The 18,061-nt window shown below is 37.9% G+C and overlaps 1 protein-coding gene across 1 annotated transcript in view; it reads right to left on the bottom strand.

Moving 5' to 3' along the window:
• The window catches only part of cntn6 (contactin 6), a 97,929-nt gene that overhangs the window by 16,137 nt on the left and 63,731 nt on the right, over positions 1-18,061 (bottom strand). The window contains exons 5-13 of the mRNA XM_026306792.1: positions 17,231-17,326; positions 14,279-14,482; positions 13,838-13,940; positions 13,490-13,674; positions 10,035-10,177; positions 9,717-9,846; positions 9,243-9,393; positions 3,841-3,968; positions 3,102-3,274 (exon numbers count right to left, since the gene is read on the bottom strand). Coding sequence (XP_026162577.1) covers positions 3,102-3,274; positions 3,841-3,968; positions 9,243-9,393; positions 9,717-9,846; positions 10,035-10,177; positions 13,490-13,674; positions 13,838-13,940; positions 14,279-14,482; positions 17,231-17,326 — 1,313 coding nt within the window. The remainder of the gene's footprint in view (positions 1-3,101; positions 3,275-3,840; positions 3,969-9,242; positions 9,394-9,716; positions 9,847-10,034; positions 10,178-13,489; positions 13,675-13,837; positions 13,941-14,278; positions 14,483-17,230; positions 17,327-18,061) is intronic.

Genomic DNA, 18,061 nt, shown 5'->3' on the forward strand with positions numbered 1-18,061 from the left:
GTCGCAGAGAGGAAGAAAAACACAAAAAGTTGCAAAGTCAAAATCAAATGAATCAAAGTATGGAAAATCCTTGGAACATATTAAATTTCTTTCTGAGTCATTTTGAGTGCTACACAAAAGAAGCTTGGGAGAATCCACCACAGGACTACTGAAAAATGACGGTCTAGCAAAACACATTAATTCACGTTTACATTGTAAGGAAGGCTGCACAAAAATGACTTGTTTTGAAAGAGTTTTTTTTTTTTTTTCTTTGGATCAGTGATTGTTGTGTTTACACTTTACCCTTAAAGCTCAGATGAATGGCTCAGGCAAGAATTTTCAGAGTTGCTTTTTGCACTTTAATGTCACATACACAACAACAATTTTTTTTTCCCCAGCAAAATATAGCAATTCAGAAATCAGTCCCTTTGTGTAAAAAGGAAAGCAAGTTAAACAGCTGTTGTGATTATTTTCACTGTGGAAATGTCAGTGTTGTACAGCAACTTCAGTGGGCCTGGTGTGCTCAGCCAGAGGGAGCATAAATCTTGTAATCACAATAATTTGGGCTCCTTTGTTCAGGGAGAAATTGATTGATTTGCTCATACAGTGAGATCACCTCCGGGCTCGAGAAATGTCATCAGTGTTTACAGGTTTTGCCCTCAGACACAAAACACAGTAACATCTGCTGCTATCTCTGAATTACATGTATACTGACCCTCTTTCTGACACGAGAGCTTAAAGGCAAAACCCACCTTAAAACATAATGCTTTTATGTTCTTGTACAATTGATTTTTTATATAGTTAAAGCAATCAGTTGACATTTAGGCTTATATATTCTGATAGATTGTTAAGATTGATATCACTCACAAGGGCCATGCACAGACATTTTGGTAGTCAGGTACCCAAAGTAAAAAAAAAAAGGGGGACTCCACTTACCAACAATTATTTATATAAAAAAATAAAGAAAGAAAGAAAAAAAGGTACCTATTAGTCCATCATTGCACTACAGCCTTAATTACAAGTCTCCGATAAGAGTTGCAGTAAAATATTGTATTGTAAGTACAATAAGATTAGATGAATGGTTAAACTTTTAAATCTGAGTTTGTTATGATCGTGAACTGCCATACTATTATGTTAACATGATGAACATAATAAACAAGAATACCATATTTGCACATTTCCTTCTTTTAGACAGGTCTAAATCAATAGCCTAACACATCTTTAATAATAATCCATAGCAGGCAGTGAAGATGTGGATCAATCTGGATATTTTGCTTGACATGATAAAGCATCAGCCCATGGGTGCAGCTCTGTTAGTGTTCCACAACAAAGGGATGACAGGTAGTCTAATGTTTCTGATATTCAAATATATTCCCATGGACTATTAATTAACAATGCAATCCATATTTATGTCATGTATAACTATATATGACACAGAAACAGGCACACTTGATTAATGCTTATGTAATTTAGCAATGTTACAATCTGAGGGTTATTTACACATTTCCACTGCAGCTTCTATGATTTTATTACTGTAGTTTATTACTTTTAATATTACAGTCCACAACAACAAAGTAGCTACAGTGACACACTAACAAATACCAACAAAGACTGTACATTAATAACTAAACTACTTGCTACCTACTGCTGTTTGATTTTTATTGTATTAAATTGCATATTATAAATTTTATTTTTCATTGTTCTCTCTAAAATTACTTAGTAGTCTATAGTGTGTGAGGTTGAAATTTAAACTTCACCGTACAGTTGTAAATACACCAGACATATTTTCTTTTCCTCTTTCACTTATAAAATTCTTAGCCTGAGCTCACAGACTTTGGGTACTTTAAACAGCACATTCGAATTTCCAATGAAACCAGAGAAAACACAGCAACACAACATTACCCTCCTAAATAAACTCAGACCAGCTGCTGTCTTCTCCCAACCTCTTATTTTGTAAGACTCAACTGGTGTTTGTACTGCGCTGTGGTCCTGAATCCTCTCCGTTGTCAGTTACTACTGCTGAATTATTTACCTATTTGAAGTATTTAGTTTTCAATTCAAATTTTGAAGCCACATCTTTATGTTTGTTTGTTTGTTTTTTTTTGTTTTTTTTTAAACTGTGATTCACCTAAAGATTATTAGCAACATAGAGATAGAACCAGAAAGCAGTTATCATACCTTATGATAAAAACTAGAGGCAATTCAAAAATATGCATACTATTTCAGTTATTATTTCAGTAGAACAGGGAGATGAAAACATACATTTCCCAGTAGAGCCTTGCAGTACATCTAAAGCTCACTAATGAACACATTATATCTTGTCTGTTCAACACATGTAAAAACTTCCTAGAGTCTCCACTGGTTGCTTTACAACTGCCAAAGCGAAGAAATAATCTGGCATGTAACCTCTCCTCTGGCAAACTGATGTTTATATATTTTGATTTGAAACAGATTAAATAGATATAACATGAGAATTACTACGTATCAGAGGTGCAAGGTGGATCTTATTGTGCAGAATGAGGGTAGCAGTCTCCCTTTTGTTACCCATCCTGTGTGCCAAGTTAAGCAAGTTTTGACTGACTGACATGTGAGCAGTATCCCTGTTCCTTCAACATGTTATGTCTTGTTGGTTTAAAACCATCCACAAATAGCTATTTGTGGATTTACAGGGCATTAGATGCTATTGCTGCTCTCTGTGAATAACAACTTGGTGCAGCGACTTGTCTTAAGTGGAAATGTCAAACCGTTTGTACAGCTCTGCCAGGCTACAGGGAACACTACTGCAGACTATTATACAGCACTATCAGAAATGATTCTCTACCATTGAATAGCTGCAGTGGTATTAAATTGCTCTCAATTACATATGTCTATTATCCAGGTTTTAATAAAGGATTAGATAGTTGAAAAGCATTCAGGGAAATTTAATGCACACTGAAACCTTAAGATTTTTATATTAATGCTAAAGACTATAAGACATATACTAAAAAAGCACAGGTCTTGGGTGCTATGATATCAGCTATGGCTTTTAAGACACGATAAGTCAAATCTGTGTCAGTGATTTTCTTTGCCTAAAATCACCAAGCACAAGTTGTTAACCCGGAGTATACAGCAAGGCTACATACCCCTCCGATCATTTCAAAGTGCTCGTGCCTGCTGAAATCAATGGCTTTGCCGTTGAAAAACCACTTGAAGATTGGGCTCAGGGATGAATCACTGGACACCTCACATGGCAACACAACGCTCTGTCCCACAGTGGCATCTAAACTCAAGGGTGGAACTATGATCTTGGTGGGCTCTGCAGCATTAAGAGAAGGAAGGAAGGCGTCTCATTTGTTACTGTATGTTGCAATGTATCTCTATAAAATTCAGTCAAATGAAAAAGGTAATAAAGCTTAATCTGCCCAGTACAATGAGACAGATTCTGCTCTATCGTTGTAATTAAGTGACCTGAAATAACTTCACTTAGGAAACAAATGCCTTCTATAAGTCAGTGATGAATAATTAAACATACTGCAATCACAATGTCAACCAGAAAGATACAAGATATTCACCAGTATTTCAAAACCCAAATCTGAAAATGTTAGAGCAGCTCTTTTAAATAAAATTTTGGTGACAAAAATAAAAAATCTTCTCACAGTCATAGATGGTGGTGGTTTGCCCCACTCTGCTACATGAACAATAACTCACAGCTGACAAAACCACGGATGACTTATACGTCTGTCAAACAGCCGGGAACATAAAACGGCTATATATTTCATTATCAATTTCATGCTTGAGCTAGATTTTTTTCCTTTAACAAAAGTTAAAAAGCGTTGGCTGAGAAGGAACCATAGGAGGAACCTGTGGCAAAAACAGAAATACCTTTGACCACCAACGTTCCTGTGCTGCTCGACGTTCCAAAACGGTTTCTGGCCACACATGTGTAACTGCCTCCATCAGACTGAGAGACGTTGGTGATACGCAGAGTCCCATCCACCGTGATAGTCTGTCTGAAGAGAGGGACAAAACTGAAACACACTATCATGAGTTCACAACTCCCATTTGCTTAACAATTCCTTTGTCGTTAAGTGAATGAAAAGTGATTACAGGAATGAATATAACTCCTTCCTAGGTTAGATATGGGCACTGCTCAATTCCCTTAATTACGTACATATTTTCCTCTATATCTTAGTCTGTCCCATCAAAAAAATGAGGTGGGATACAAGGAAAATACACGAAGAAAAAGAAAATGAAGAAATATATTTGTTTCTCTACAAATATATTTCTTCATCTTCTTTTTGAGACATCCTTGTCATCTGAAGCATTGGGACTTTAGAGTTATGCAGTGACTTCTGTTGGTTTTGAGTTTGTAATAAGGATGGACACTTACCACATCAGCTCATTTTTATTTGTTATTTATTCAAACCTATAAAGACTATGTATACTGTACACAGATACCAGTGTGTAAATGTTTAAATTTAAAAAAAAAAAAAAATAATGTGCACTTTCATTTACTGATAATATGCTTGTAAACCCATAATCCAATAATACAGGTTATAATGTTTTATAATGTTTTGTAAATTGTTTAAATGCTTCAGCTGAGGCATCCAATCACAGAGAGATTTCCAAAAAAGTGTGTTAGAATGCCATGAATGATGGCCTTGTGCATCCTCAATAATGCCTGCTAAAGCATACCGCTCCTCTTCTCAAACACAAATTAGAACTTTGCAACATCTTTCAATATAGTGGTCTGGAATGATTGGAACGGATGAGGAACGGTCAAATAAAAGGAGCAGGATGTACCCATGGTCTCATCTTTCAAATCATTTAAACTTTTTACTCCATTTATTTCATCTTGAATGAAGGTTTCAGAATCTATTCCATAAATCCATTTGCATGCCTCGGAAGATAACAGTTATCTTAGGTCTGTGCTGTAGGGTCTGTGTAGTCGTGACAGCACAATAACTAAAATGCACATATTAATTAGATATACAACAGGCCACCAGGGCTGGGCTGGATGGTGATAGCAAGAGGAGAGCAGTGCTGAAGAGAAGCGATTTGAATGGGATCTTTACCTACAGCCTTATCACTTGACAACACGTGGAGATAGTATCAACAGAAAAAATGTCAGACTGTTCTCATGAGAAATATAGTGGAAGTCATTTGAAAGAAAAACAGTTACACAGAGGGGAGTATTGACCTCTTTGTATGGGTATTTATTCAGTAGGAATGTGAACAATAAAGTCAGGTTTTCCTTTTTCTTATCGAGGGTGCACATTTGGTTTCAGAAGTGGGGGAAGCAAAAAACAGTTAATTAAAAAACATCTAGGCCGATAAACTACTGAATGAAAAATATAAACCTCTGTACTGTTATGCAGTAACCAAACTTAGCTTGTTTTTCTTGTACGTTGTAATACACAGAGCTGTCCATTATCACCCTGCCACTGAATTATGATCAATTTTATTGTTTTCAAAACAAAAAAACAAAAAAAAGAAGATTTTTTTTTTTTGTCTTTTGGTAGCATCTGCAGATACATATACAGCCCCTGTAACCTTCACCAGTAAAGTAAGGCAGCTTGTATGCAGCCCCAGAGTTGAAACTGAGGGTAAAAAGGCTGTAAAATGCTCGCCTCACCACTTGCCACTGCTCATTAAGTTCACAGCTTTGATTAATAATTGACGGTAACTCAGATGAGTTTATCAACATTTTTATTAACTCAGATCTTTTCTCCTATAGACTATGGTGACTGGACAATGAGAGGCCTCTGTTCAGACAGACTCTAGTAAGACAGTCACTCAGAAACAATAAAAACGAGGCAAAAAATGTTAGGCGGACATGTCTCCCACATCTCTTTGCCCTTGTTTATAAAACTTCACCCTTCTACCCTCAACAGTTCTTTTCCTTTGGCACCTTAGTACTGAAGAGACAAGTTGAAATGCATGTAAACATATGCATAAATGAGGCAGATAATGCTCTCCTGTCGTGACCTTTGGATTCAGTAAATCAAACAGAAATGCTGTGAGCAGCCAGCTCAAAAATCAAACAATTTCATATTGGCTCCCAAGAATAAATATGTATTCACTCGGGCTGAGCTGAGATCCAGAAAGCATGTCTGACACAGGGTGCTTTGCGCTGATTTATTGACAAAAATATCAAACGCTGAGTGATGGAGGCACATTGAGAACATGACCTGAGAGGCAATGAGCTGCACAACAAATAGAAACGTAAAGAACTATCTGCTTTGTAGACAAACTCTGTTCCATGCTGTGAATTTCTAATCTTGTCCAAATGCACTGCCTGGGTATGCCTGGGAAATTTTTCACCCTTTCCTCATGACCAGCCCATGGAAAATATGATAACTAATCAATCCCTCTTGGTCACATGTTGAGGCAGGTTCAGTGAGTTACAGAAAGTCTACGGAAATATGACTGTATGTATCGATCTGAGCCCGAGTCCAAAAGAAAGAAGAAGAAAAAAAAAAAAAAAAAAAAAAAAACAGAAACAGAGCAGCTACACATTTCATTTCACACATAACCAGCATGCAAATTAAAGCTACAAAATTAGAATCATTATATGCCACAGAGGTAAATAAGTACAGTAATCCATACTTTGGTTAGACTATCATGAGTTTCTGACTCTTTTGTCTACATGTACACTTTAGTCCTTGATCGATGAAAAATATGCTGCTGAAATAAATGTACTTTAATGTTTTACATTTCTGAAATGTAAAACATTTAATTAAAAATTCCACAGATAGTAATTTTTCCAACGAGAATGGACAGCTATTTCAAGATACATGAGCATTTTTAGTTGAGTGATAAATGAGCAACTTTATTACCCAAAAAGATTGTTATTGTATCCTTTGTTCAAGTCTTCTGCCAACAAATTTAATTGAGCTGTGTACTGTCGGTTTATCGTTCGGTATTCACATAGAAGATTTGCACTGATGGATTCCCAGCAAACCCTTAAGATTCATCAAAAAACATTTGCACTAGAAACTCAATATCCTGTGGCCTGGGTACAGCTTTTAAAGCAAGGGTCTTATCATTTTTTTAGTGAAGCAAATTTCATAAATGCAGTAGAAACTTTCCTCAGCAGATTCCAACACTGAACTAAATTTTCCAGACAGAAGATTGAAAAACAAAAAAACTCCAACTGCCACAGGCCTAACTGTGTTCACCAAAATATAACTACAACAGGGTGCAGAATTGTAACTCCCTACTAAAAGCTTTGCAGACACTGACAGCAATGTGCTTTTTTTGAAGTTTTACTAGAATGTGCTTTTAGTTTGAAGGGTAAGACCCTCATGGTCTGAGGAAAAGACTTAGGTGAGTGGATGCAGTGTCTATCCTACACATCAAAGCTACCGTTGATCCCCTGAGTTATTAAACAAGATACTGAATCCCAGTTCGTTCACTGTAACATACCCTTGAAAACAGTTACATATAAGCCTGTCTCACACAATGCAGTTGGGCAGTGATTATGCTTAAAAAGCTAGCTAAAGGGGAGGAAGTTTTGGACCTTGGGACAGTCTTAGTTTGAAATCAGATGTGGTAACAATGAAAACATAAAGGTTAATATAAATGTTTTTAAATAAATATACTGTATTCATAGTATTAAAATAGACTTTGTATTGAAATGTTTGGGAAATTATCTGTATTTAAACATATCAAAATAGAAAATAAACAAATTGATGTAAATATGAATTTACATGTATAATACCTTGGCAAAACTATAATTTGCCCAAGGCCACATTTGCAACATGCTCAAAGGCCAAAGTGTTTGCGAGTGGGCAGCCAGCGAGGGACCACATGCTTTTTGCTGGAGTAAATCCCACTGGTTGTTCTGTGTTCTGGGTGCCTACAATGGGCACACAACACTGTTTTTTTTTTTTTTTTTTTTTATGTGGAGTTTTGTTTGTGGCCTGTTATACACCTTGAGTAAAGGAAGGTAGCTTCGCTTGGGATAAATAGTTTATATGAGAAACCTCTGTTCTGTCACTCCATGTTCACGTGTGGTGAAAGCAAATTCACCGAGAGAATCAAGGTAGATTTGATATAACTTTTACATAGTGTTAGTGGTTTGTCAGCCTAGACATACTGTCTATTAACGCACAAGCTAACAATTTGTAGTTAAAATAAAAGCCCTTGAAAAAAAAGAGAGAAGTTGCTTGAGAGACATTTTAAATTACCATTTTGGAACAACATGTACAAATTTCAGAAGTCAGACTACACTATTCTTCCTGCTCTCTTTATTTTAAGTCTCCTTCTGTGGGCATTTGCTGCTCGGATGGAACAAGGAGCCAAAGCTCAGAGAAAATTGATGTTATTAAGTCAATTAAACAGCATGAGATTGACAAGGCTTTCTGATGGTGTTTTACACAAACGATGCTTTTAATTCTACGTCTGATAATGCGAAGGCATGTTGAACAATTGCTTTGAGGAGGAAGCGTCAGGATTGCCAATACTGTCATCCCTTCCCATGAGTAACTACCTAAATGCTCTAATATTGTCTATAGGTCAATTGGACTAAAGTAATGGTGTAGAGTTTCTAAGCAGGTGAGATCCACAGTACTGCAAGTGGATTCTAGAAATTTTGGGAAAAGTTTTCTAATCTATTTACATTTTAGAGCTTTCTAGCGGTTCCCCAGCCCACCTCTTGCTTTTCTCACATTACATCAGCATTTCCCTCACCCTCTTTTCCGTCAGAAACATAATGAAAGCAGTTCTCATACTGTGCTTGAACTCTGGTGGTTCTTATTGTGTGTATTAGTCTGAGAAGTCCGAGTGCAACAACAAATTGTTTCTTTTAGCTCTTGGGTGCTGCCTCAGACCTTAAATCATGACATAGTGTGGTCCATCATGTAGCCTGAAGTACATAGTCAGATTGTTTTTCTTTGTGGCTTTCACACAGAGAGCATCTCTACAGGATGTCTTCTCTTCATCCAGCACTTTGACTGCTTTGAAAAACTGTGAAAGTGTGGGACAATGGACAGTTTGAAGTATGAATATTGTGCTCTTTAAATTGTTGTACTATTGTATGAAACTGACTCTGGGTCATGGCCTTTTTCTTACATCCTGCTAATAGGGATTAGAAAAGAAAATACGTATAACAAAAACCCAGCATGTAAGTAGTAAACCAAAGCAAAGCTGCTTCATGCAATGCTGATTTCCCTTTTAGCAGAGGCATAAATAACAATGAGCCCTAGAAATGAACATGACGGCATGAACAAACAGATGCCATCAGTGGCATGCACAATGGCGCATACAGTACAATACCCTACCTCTTGCTGTCCTTCAGGAGTTCAGTCCCTCTCAACCAAGAGATTCTGGCTCTGGGGGAAGCATGGGGGCGACACTCTAAGACCACCTCACCCCCCCTCTGGGTCACCGTGGACTTCTTCACGGCCCGCCGGGCGAAGTCAGGTGGGGAGGCTGAGGAACAGTCCTTTGTTAAGGCCCTTTGTGTTGCTTTGTGGAGGGGCAACAGCTGTGCATGAGCCAAAATATCAAGTGCATCACCAGCAATTATGAAAGGTATGTTTTCACCACCAGGCTGGCTCATTGTATGAATAATTACTGAAATGAAAAGCAAGGCCATGGCTCAGTGATGAGCCAGCTCAGCCTGTTTTTGTTTATTTATTTACATTCTGGTAGTAAGCACTTTCATTCCACTGACAACATGTACATACAGTATATCACTGCCTTGCCACTGTTTCAATTCATTGTAAATAATACAGCACAAACAAACTGCTTACCTACAACCTTGAGCTCAGCACTGGCATAGACAGCTCCATGTTCATTCTCTGCCACACACTGATACATCCCAGAATCCAACAGACTAATCCTGGATATGGTTAGCCTACCAGCTTCCACATGGAGCCTCCCCTGCAAATCAGGCCACTGTGATAACCTTACTCATTTGTTCAATTTGTTTTGAACACTTCTTTTCTATTTACAGACAGATTTTTATGGTATTGTTTGCCTGAATGGCACATTTTTGGGTGTAAAAATCACAATCAATGTACAGCGTTTTTAATAAATATCAATACTCAGTGTTACTTATAGAGCCTTACCTCTGCTGTTACTGGCTGACCATTCTTTAACCATCTGTATGTAGGCCTAGGCTTACCGATGGCTTTACACTCCCACTGCAGATTAGCATCTATTGCCATATGAGCATCTTTCAGTGTCTGGACCCATTGCAGATGTTCGACATCTGTGGAAAAGAGCAATGAGCATGAATATTTATTGACAAAAAAGGTTAAAATTGTGTCCCAAATACACAGTTTTTACAGGTCTGAATATCTGATCAATGTACAGAATCAAGTTTAATGATATAAAGTTCTGGGTTTGAATCCTATTTGACTCTGTGGCCTTTTTGTGTGGCGTTTGCATGTTTTCCCCATTTCTGTTTCCTTCCAAAGACATGCAGGTTGGGGTTAAGCTTAATTGCCTATTGGTCTGAATGTTAGTATGAGTGTCTGTTTCTTTGTGTCAGCCATGTGATCTGTCCAAGGATTGGCTCCAGCCCAGCTATGACCCTGAAGGATAAGCAGTTGATAATGGATGGATTTTTCATGACAATATGCATTGTAAGAGCTAAAATACAGACTGCAAAAGAGGTCGCACTTATTATTTGTTTCCCAAAAAGGTTGTGTGAACAGTGTTGAGCAGCATTTTTTTTTTTTTTTTTCTAACTCATGGAAGAGTGTTCATGCTTTCTGAACGCTACCTTTACAATCTTGAGGTCAAATTAACAAAGCCGTAGGAAATTTCCACTACTCGTTTCATTCAATTTGCTTTCATCATCTCCATGTAATTACATCCTGATTTACTAAGGCAGCAGCTCATTATACACTCAGTGCTTGGAACTGACCTGCAGGTGCACTGTGTAGTGAACATAGTTTAGTGGCACTTGAGATCACCAAGTTCAAAAAAATGAAAAGTAGTGAAGTATGAAGTAGCAAGACTCCAAAATTCCTTTTATTCATTTAATTTATGCTGTAGTTGTACTCCACTGGAGCAAAATGTTATATTCCTTACAAAATTATAACACACCCAAATCTGCTGGCTTCCTTATAAACCTAAATCAAAAAGACAAAAGAAAAGGCAATATATAATATAATGTGCACAAGCACTGCCATCAGAGGGGAGAGTGTGATAAAGCAGCAGGAAGATTAGAGGGTGGGGATGATTACTGATGTCTCAACACAACACAGAGGTAAATGTGGCCAAAATCAAAGTCTAATGAAGTTTGATCCTTCAGGGATTCACAGGTCACTTGTTATGAAGTTCAAGTTTAACAAGTACAAAACCATAAATCTTTGTCGCTTCCTTATGTGATCTGCTAAAATATAGCTGAGGTATTAAGGAGTTTAATTTATCACTGCCCAGTTTTATTTATGTAGCTTTTCATTTATTTCTTTGTATAGTATGTTCTTTGTTCATTGTTTCTGCATTTTCCAAGTTCACCTTTACCACCGCAATACTTCTGTATTACTTTTACCCTTCAAAAGTGCAGAATTTAGCACGGAGAGTCTAAATGCACAGGGCATCAGAGAAATGGAAATAATAGAACTCATTTCTTATTTTACCTGGGGAAACTTGTAAATTCAGTATGTTTAATAAGACATTTGAACATTAACATACATCTGCCGTGCTAAAATTGCCAAATGCATAAAGCTACCTGTTCCAGTCTGTTTAATTCATAAAGAGTAAAAAGAAGCATTTCACACTGCAGAGTTTGAAGTTATGCAGTCAGTAGTTTCTTAGTCTATTTCTGGGGAATATGATTGCCAAATTGCCTTTTCTCAAGAGCAACTTTTATTAGAAATATGCACTATTAAAAAGTGACAATAAACAAAGAACAGTAGCTCTTAAAGAACCCTGAATTTCCAATCCTTTGAAAACAGGCTTGGTAGATATGTCGCCAAGTGCTTGCTCATAAGAGATTTGTTGGGTTTTTGTAAATGATGATTGTATTGTGATTTGGCGCTACACAAATAAATTGAATTGAATTGAACTGAACTGAATTATGGAAAATTGTCTGCTGCTGATTATATCACAAATTAGCAGTACTAGTACAAAGTAGTATAATCAGTAATAGAATAATATAACATTACTATTACCTGTTATATATGTAAATATGTACAATATGCATTATATTTGTTTACTTTTCATATTAACAAGGGATTGTATTTATTTGTTCATGGTTCTCATAAAGTGGAGCTTTTGCGCTCATTATTGGTGTAATTATTAACTCAGACTGAAGCTTTGATAGCCACATCAAATTAATAATGAACACGATCATCTTAAAAAGTAAGAGTAGTTTAGAGAGGATTCACGTCTATGCAGATGAGCTTTCATCTCCTGCAGGCACTGCGGCTTTAATGGGCTTTTACAAGATTTCTCAAAAAAAAAAAAAAAAAAAAACCTCTCAGTCCTCACACAAAATTCTACTGCCTAACAAAAAGTGTTTTAAAAGGAAGTATGAATTACTGCAAATAGTTCAGGAACAAAATACATGTCTATTTTTTTTTTTTTTTCCAAATGAACCCTTTTCAACTCCCAGGTAGCAATCTGTTAAAGCCTCCCAGAGTCCATATTAAACATGGAGAAGCAGCATTTAGTTGCTTTGCACCACAGAGATGGAAAAATCATCCATAAGATATATGACTTGGCCGCACTGTGACTAAAACTTTTATGGTCTTTAGTGCCTTTGAATGAACTGTCAACCCTAATTTTTTCCACTCTGCACTTTATTTAATTTTATTTCTTATTCTTTTAGCCCTTTAAAATGCTTTGTATCTTTTAAAATTTGGTTTAACCTCCTTTATAGCACCTACTGAATGCAATATGTACAGCATGTCGTGTATGCCTACACAAGCAAACTTGTCTTACCTTGCTCCAGCTTTGTATCAGCAAACAAAGCAAGGCTGTGAGAGGATTAACGTTTAGCACTACTTATCTCAGGCTAGATGCCTTAAGCTCACAACACCAGGTACATAAATTCTACACATAATCAAAACTACATCCATTTTTTTCCGCATACAGGATCGGTGGGACTCCTCTTTTCACTTTGCCTATAGAAGTCAGTTGTGAATATTAAGTGATGTAGACAGTGTGGTCCCATGACATACAAATGGCTCATTTCAAAGCTTGCAGTTTGACAGCCGATTCTTTTTGATTCAATGGAGATGGTAGACCTGTTCTGACATATGTATGCATAATCTCATTTTCTACTTCAAGCGCCTGGTTTAAAAGGAAAAAAAAAAGAGTAATCCGGAGAAGGTCCTTAGTGTGATGAACACAAAAAAGGAAAAATAAGGAGCATTAATTAAATCCACATTATTCTGGGGTTATAAGGCTATTCCATCCAGTGGAAAAAAACTTGCCTTAGATAGGACCAATAATATAGCATTTAATATATTTTTTAAACAAATGCAAAGTACAACACATACAGTAAAGTGCTGAATATGAAATAGTACTGGTTAAGAGAGACAGGAAGCAAAAGTATCATGGTTCTTACTGTGAAATATAAGTTGCCCTCTGGCAACATTTCGTCCTCTGCTGTTTTCGGCTACACACTCGTACACACCAGCATCCTCTGGGCGGAAATATGGAATTTCTAGGACCCCAATAGAGTGGTTGATTTTGATCTTGCCAGGGAGTGGGTTTCCATCAGCTCTTCTCCATGATATGGAAGGCACAGGGCTACAGAGGTGACATGCACAAAAGGTCACGCTGTCTCTTGCTCCCACCAGCACCAGAAGGAGTGCTGCCATGTTTGTTTATTTTATTTTCTGGCCAGTTTGCAACTTTGACAGTGCAGTGTGAAGCGTGGAACCGCCCCCGTGCTAATGTGTCTGACACTTACTTTCCTAAGGCAAAGCACTCCAGCTTCACTGATGATCCTTTAGAAACGTGAACGGTGTCAGGAGACTGAACCTCGATCTTCGGCTCATATTCACCCATCACTACTGCATGAGGGACAAAAGCAAGTGAGACAACACACAAAACATGGACATGCAGTTTGCTGATAAAAGGTCTTAATGGAGTTTAGTGTCTATGGGGGAAACTGTTTGATGTGCATGTGTCTGCATACATCGTTGTCAGTGCAGGCTACATTTCTTGTTATGTACATATGTGCCATGCATTTTCAGAGGACGCTACAAAAACCTCGCTCGTAAGCAAAAGTAAAAACAGTGTCGCACTCAAAACAAGTGATTTGTCTCTTAGGCTCGCCTTTGCTCCGACAATGAGTTTGTTCAGTGTGCAAGATAAGCAGGAGCAGTGGAGGCAAACTGAAAATGCTTACCATCTCGCCGCACCACCACAGGCGTTGGAGAGCTGAACACTGTTGCATTTGTCATCATGTTTCTCACTGCGCACGTGTAGTTTCCCACGTCTGATGCCTCAACTTTGGCTATGTACAAGTTACCCGTCCTCTGAGAGATAAAACGACGGGCGTCCTGTTGCAGGAACGGGCGCTGGCCATTGAAAACCCATGAATAATTAATCTCTGGAAAAAAAAGAAAACAAAAAGAACAGGTCATAAATTGTAGATATTAAGAGATACCCAAAATGACCAAGACAGAAAAGCCTTTAATTTAAATATTGGTAAAAACATTATTATAAATAAATTCTGCGATGCTCTGTTTCTCTGCCAGAAATATAGATCTAAGATGACTTATAAGGATAAAGGTGGTGATAGTATATATATAAGGCCAATATAAGGCCATTACCTTTGATTAGTGGATCCTACAAAGCTACAGTTTTATTCAAATCATTCAGTGTGTATTAGTCCACATCTAAAATAATCCTCAGCTATTGTTCGACGATATTGTACTGCTGTTTGAGAAACATTTTATCATTTGTTCTGTCTTTATTCTTTCTTCTATATAATATAACTGAGTTATCTCAGTATGAGATATCTTTATAACCCCAGGATAATCAGTTTACTTTGTGCTCATTATCGTTCCTTTTTTGTGATCATCCCATTAAAGATCTTTGCTGGTTTAGAGGATAGTTCTTTAAAACCAGTGGCTTGAGGTAAAAACAAGATTACCCACCATGCATATGGTGACTGTAGTTTATTTTGAGTCAGTCGCACATATACTGTGTTGCCACAGTGTGTTTCCAACAAACTTATATATTTGTGATCCATGTAAACTAGCTTGGTGTGAGTATCACAGAGAGGGAGGTGAGATCGGAAAAGTATTGAGAGCTGGACTAAGGTTGAGTCCACCCAGACAATAGTATTGTGTAATATAAGGCAGCCCCCTCAATCTTTTGAATTGGCCTGCTGGGGTGGCTCAGCGGGGGTGTGGACACAGGGGGGGTATGGAAAAAGAACACATGGTCTTGTGTGGACGTTAAACCTGCAATGCAGTTCAACATCTTCAGGCAATCAAATATGTGCAACAGTCCATTCCCAGTGGACTGTGAAAAGTGAACAAGGTCATTCTGCTGTTTACCTCGAGATAGTCACAAAAGGGAATAAAATGTTTGTCACCGCAATAACTTTCCAGGATCTTGTAGTATTATAAACTGCTGTGTAGTGTTTTGGCATCTTATATGTCTTCAAACTGTATCTATTATTCATACTGCTTTCCTGGACTGTATTTTATTGTCTCACAGGTAGAGTAAACCACACTACAAGGGCAACCCTATGCATTTTTCTGAATACAGAGCTGTTTTCAGTCTGAATGAACATAGCACTGATAATACCACTTTTGATCTTTTCATGGGGTTTTGTGTCAATACACAGAAAAACACACAAGTTATGTTTTGAGTATGCACAAGGCTGGTATCACAGTATAATGAGGCAAATATAGTTCGCAAGGTCATGCATGTGCTCATTAGTCCCTAATTTACTTAGGTTACTGAAGTTTGTATAATAGATTTTGTCTTGACCTGTCATTTGACAAGTTGTGCTGATTAATGAGGAGTGTTCATGTTGATATCAGGAATGGAAAGGAAAGACAAGAATTTACACATGTGCACGCACGCACAGACTGACGGGCAGGGATTTCAGGCTATTAGTGCAGCCCTCTTCTCTCAGACACATGACATTCTGCAGTCAGCCCTTTTGACTGGGCAGATGGTAAAAAGTCCCTCTCACTTCCTTAAGGGAAAACAGTGAATTAAAATCATTACAGGCAAAGTCAGGGCAGAAACCGTCAGACCTTTCATGATTAGGGACTATCAGAGACTGTGTCTGTTTAAGAGCTTCAGTCCCACAGCAACAGAGGACTTGCAGGCACATAATCTCATGTCCTCTGACAGAGTTTAACTCTCAACACGGCTCCTTTTAGACCACTTACCTATTGATTGCTCTAAGAAGCTACAGATGATTCCTCATTTAATAAGTTGCATCACTGTATTCCTCAAGTGATGCATCAACACGCATTAAATAAGCGTTGGCATAATTTAAGCCTTGTGGCAAAAAAAAAAAGCAAAACATCATTTTGCACTATTTTTCAATTTTAAAACACCTTAAGCTAGCAGTATCATGTATTGCAAATCCTATCAAATGTGACTATGCCCTGTTTAAGAGGAACAATAAAGAAATGGAGGGTTTCAAAGGGGGCAGAAGGGAACGCTTGAGGAAAAATTGCTAAAGTGTGGAATCCCACGTGGCTCCAGGATTCAGCTGGAAGCGGAGAGAGGGGTAAGAATGGTATGGCGGCGTGAAATTGCGCTGGTGGGCACCGAATGGCTACAGGAGTGCGGACCACTTTGAGGGTCTGCTAATCAGTAGCACACAGACATTTGAGTCAAGTCACAGCTGTGCCATGGGATAAAAGCTCCCCCTGGCCACAGCAGCCACCAGTAGCCTTTATTACATACAGATAACCTGCACGCACTGAGGAAAAAATACTGACAGTTGGGGAAGTGGAGCACTTGAGACTTTATGGCTGACAGCATGGTCACAGATCATATGGGCGAGAAAAGTGAGCTCAAGGTTAAGAAGTGTGAGGCTATGAACTACAGATGTGAAGGCACATCTGGGCACGTAGAGCACTGGCCGATCATAAAACAAAGATCCCTGGCTGACAGAAAAGGAGAAGCGAAAACAGAGTGTGTCAGAGTTTGAAAAGAAGAACAGCAAAATGAGAAGGTGAGAAGGCATAAAAACAAAAGAAAGACAGCAGTATTACAGGGAGATAATAAGTAGCAGCGTGGAGAACAACAGAGATTGCTGAGGCAAGCAGGAATGTGAAACTACAGCAGACGATGCAGAAAAAATTAGGACAGAGTGCCGTACCTCCATAATGGGGTGGAGGGCCACAGAGCAGAACCACAGCTTGACCCTCTCTCACCGACACTGTGTTCCTTCGCTTTCCGCTGAAGTTCTGCAGAACTGGCGAATGTAAAATAAAATAATAATAATAAAAAAAAAAACAGCAACTTTTCATGGTTTGACAGCTATAATAACTTTTACCTAAAGGTGACTTCCAGGGAAGGGCATTTCATTCTGCAGTATATTTCCCTCTCTGATTACATTGCTTACATGTCAATGCTGAGGTTCTCCTGTTAATATCACAGCAAGATCGGGCAAAGGGTGCACCACAATGCCCCCCACCAATCACGCTTGAGAGATTACTTTCACCTTTAATTAAATGCTGCTGTGCTGTGTGAGCGAATAAACAGGAGGAAGGCATACCTATGCCCAAGTCTTTGAAATACCAGCCAAGTCTCACATGGGATCAAGCAAATATCAGCAATGGTCAAATCAGAACTTGAGTGATTATAAATCCTACTAAATCAAGATGTACAGTCTTCATTCCTGCATGTGCACAACTGGAGATTCAGACTAAACAACGTTCAATCAGAGCCTGAAAAGTTCCAATTTCCAAAAATTTCATCTGAAAATTTGCACAGAAAAAATGACAAAATGTTCAAATAACACACACAAAAAATCAAGCACTTAATTTTAAAATATGAATTAAACAGAATTTTGTTAGATTACAGAAACATAAAAAATATTTGTTTCAAGCTTCTTTGTTAACTTAAAAAGATGATTCTAAAATGCAGCTAGCGAAGAAAAAGAAAATCAGTTGATTCCTAGCTTCCTAGCTTCCTAGCGTTCTGGCAT

This window comes from Mastacembelus armatus, chromosome 5 (genome assembly GCF_900324485.2).
Source record: "Mastacembelus armatus chromosome 5, fMasArm1.2, whole genome shotgun sequence".
In the NCBI taxonomy this organism is placed as follows: Eukaryota; Metazoa; Chordata; class Actinopteri; order Synbranchiformes; family Mastacembelidae; genus Mastacembelus; species Mastacembelus armatus.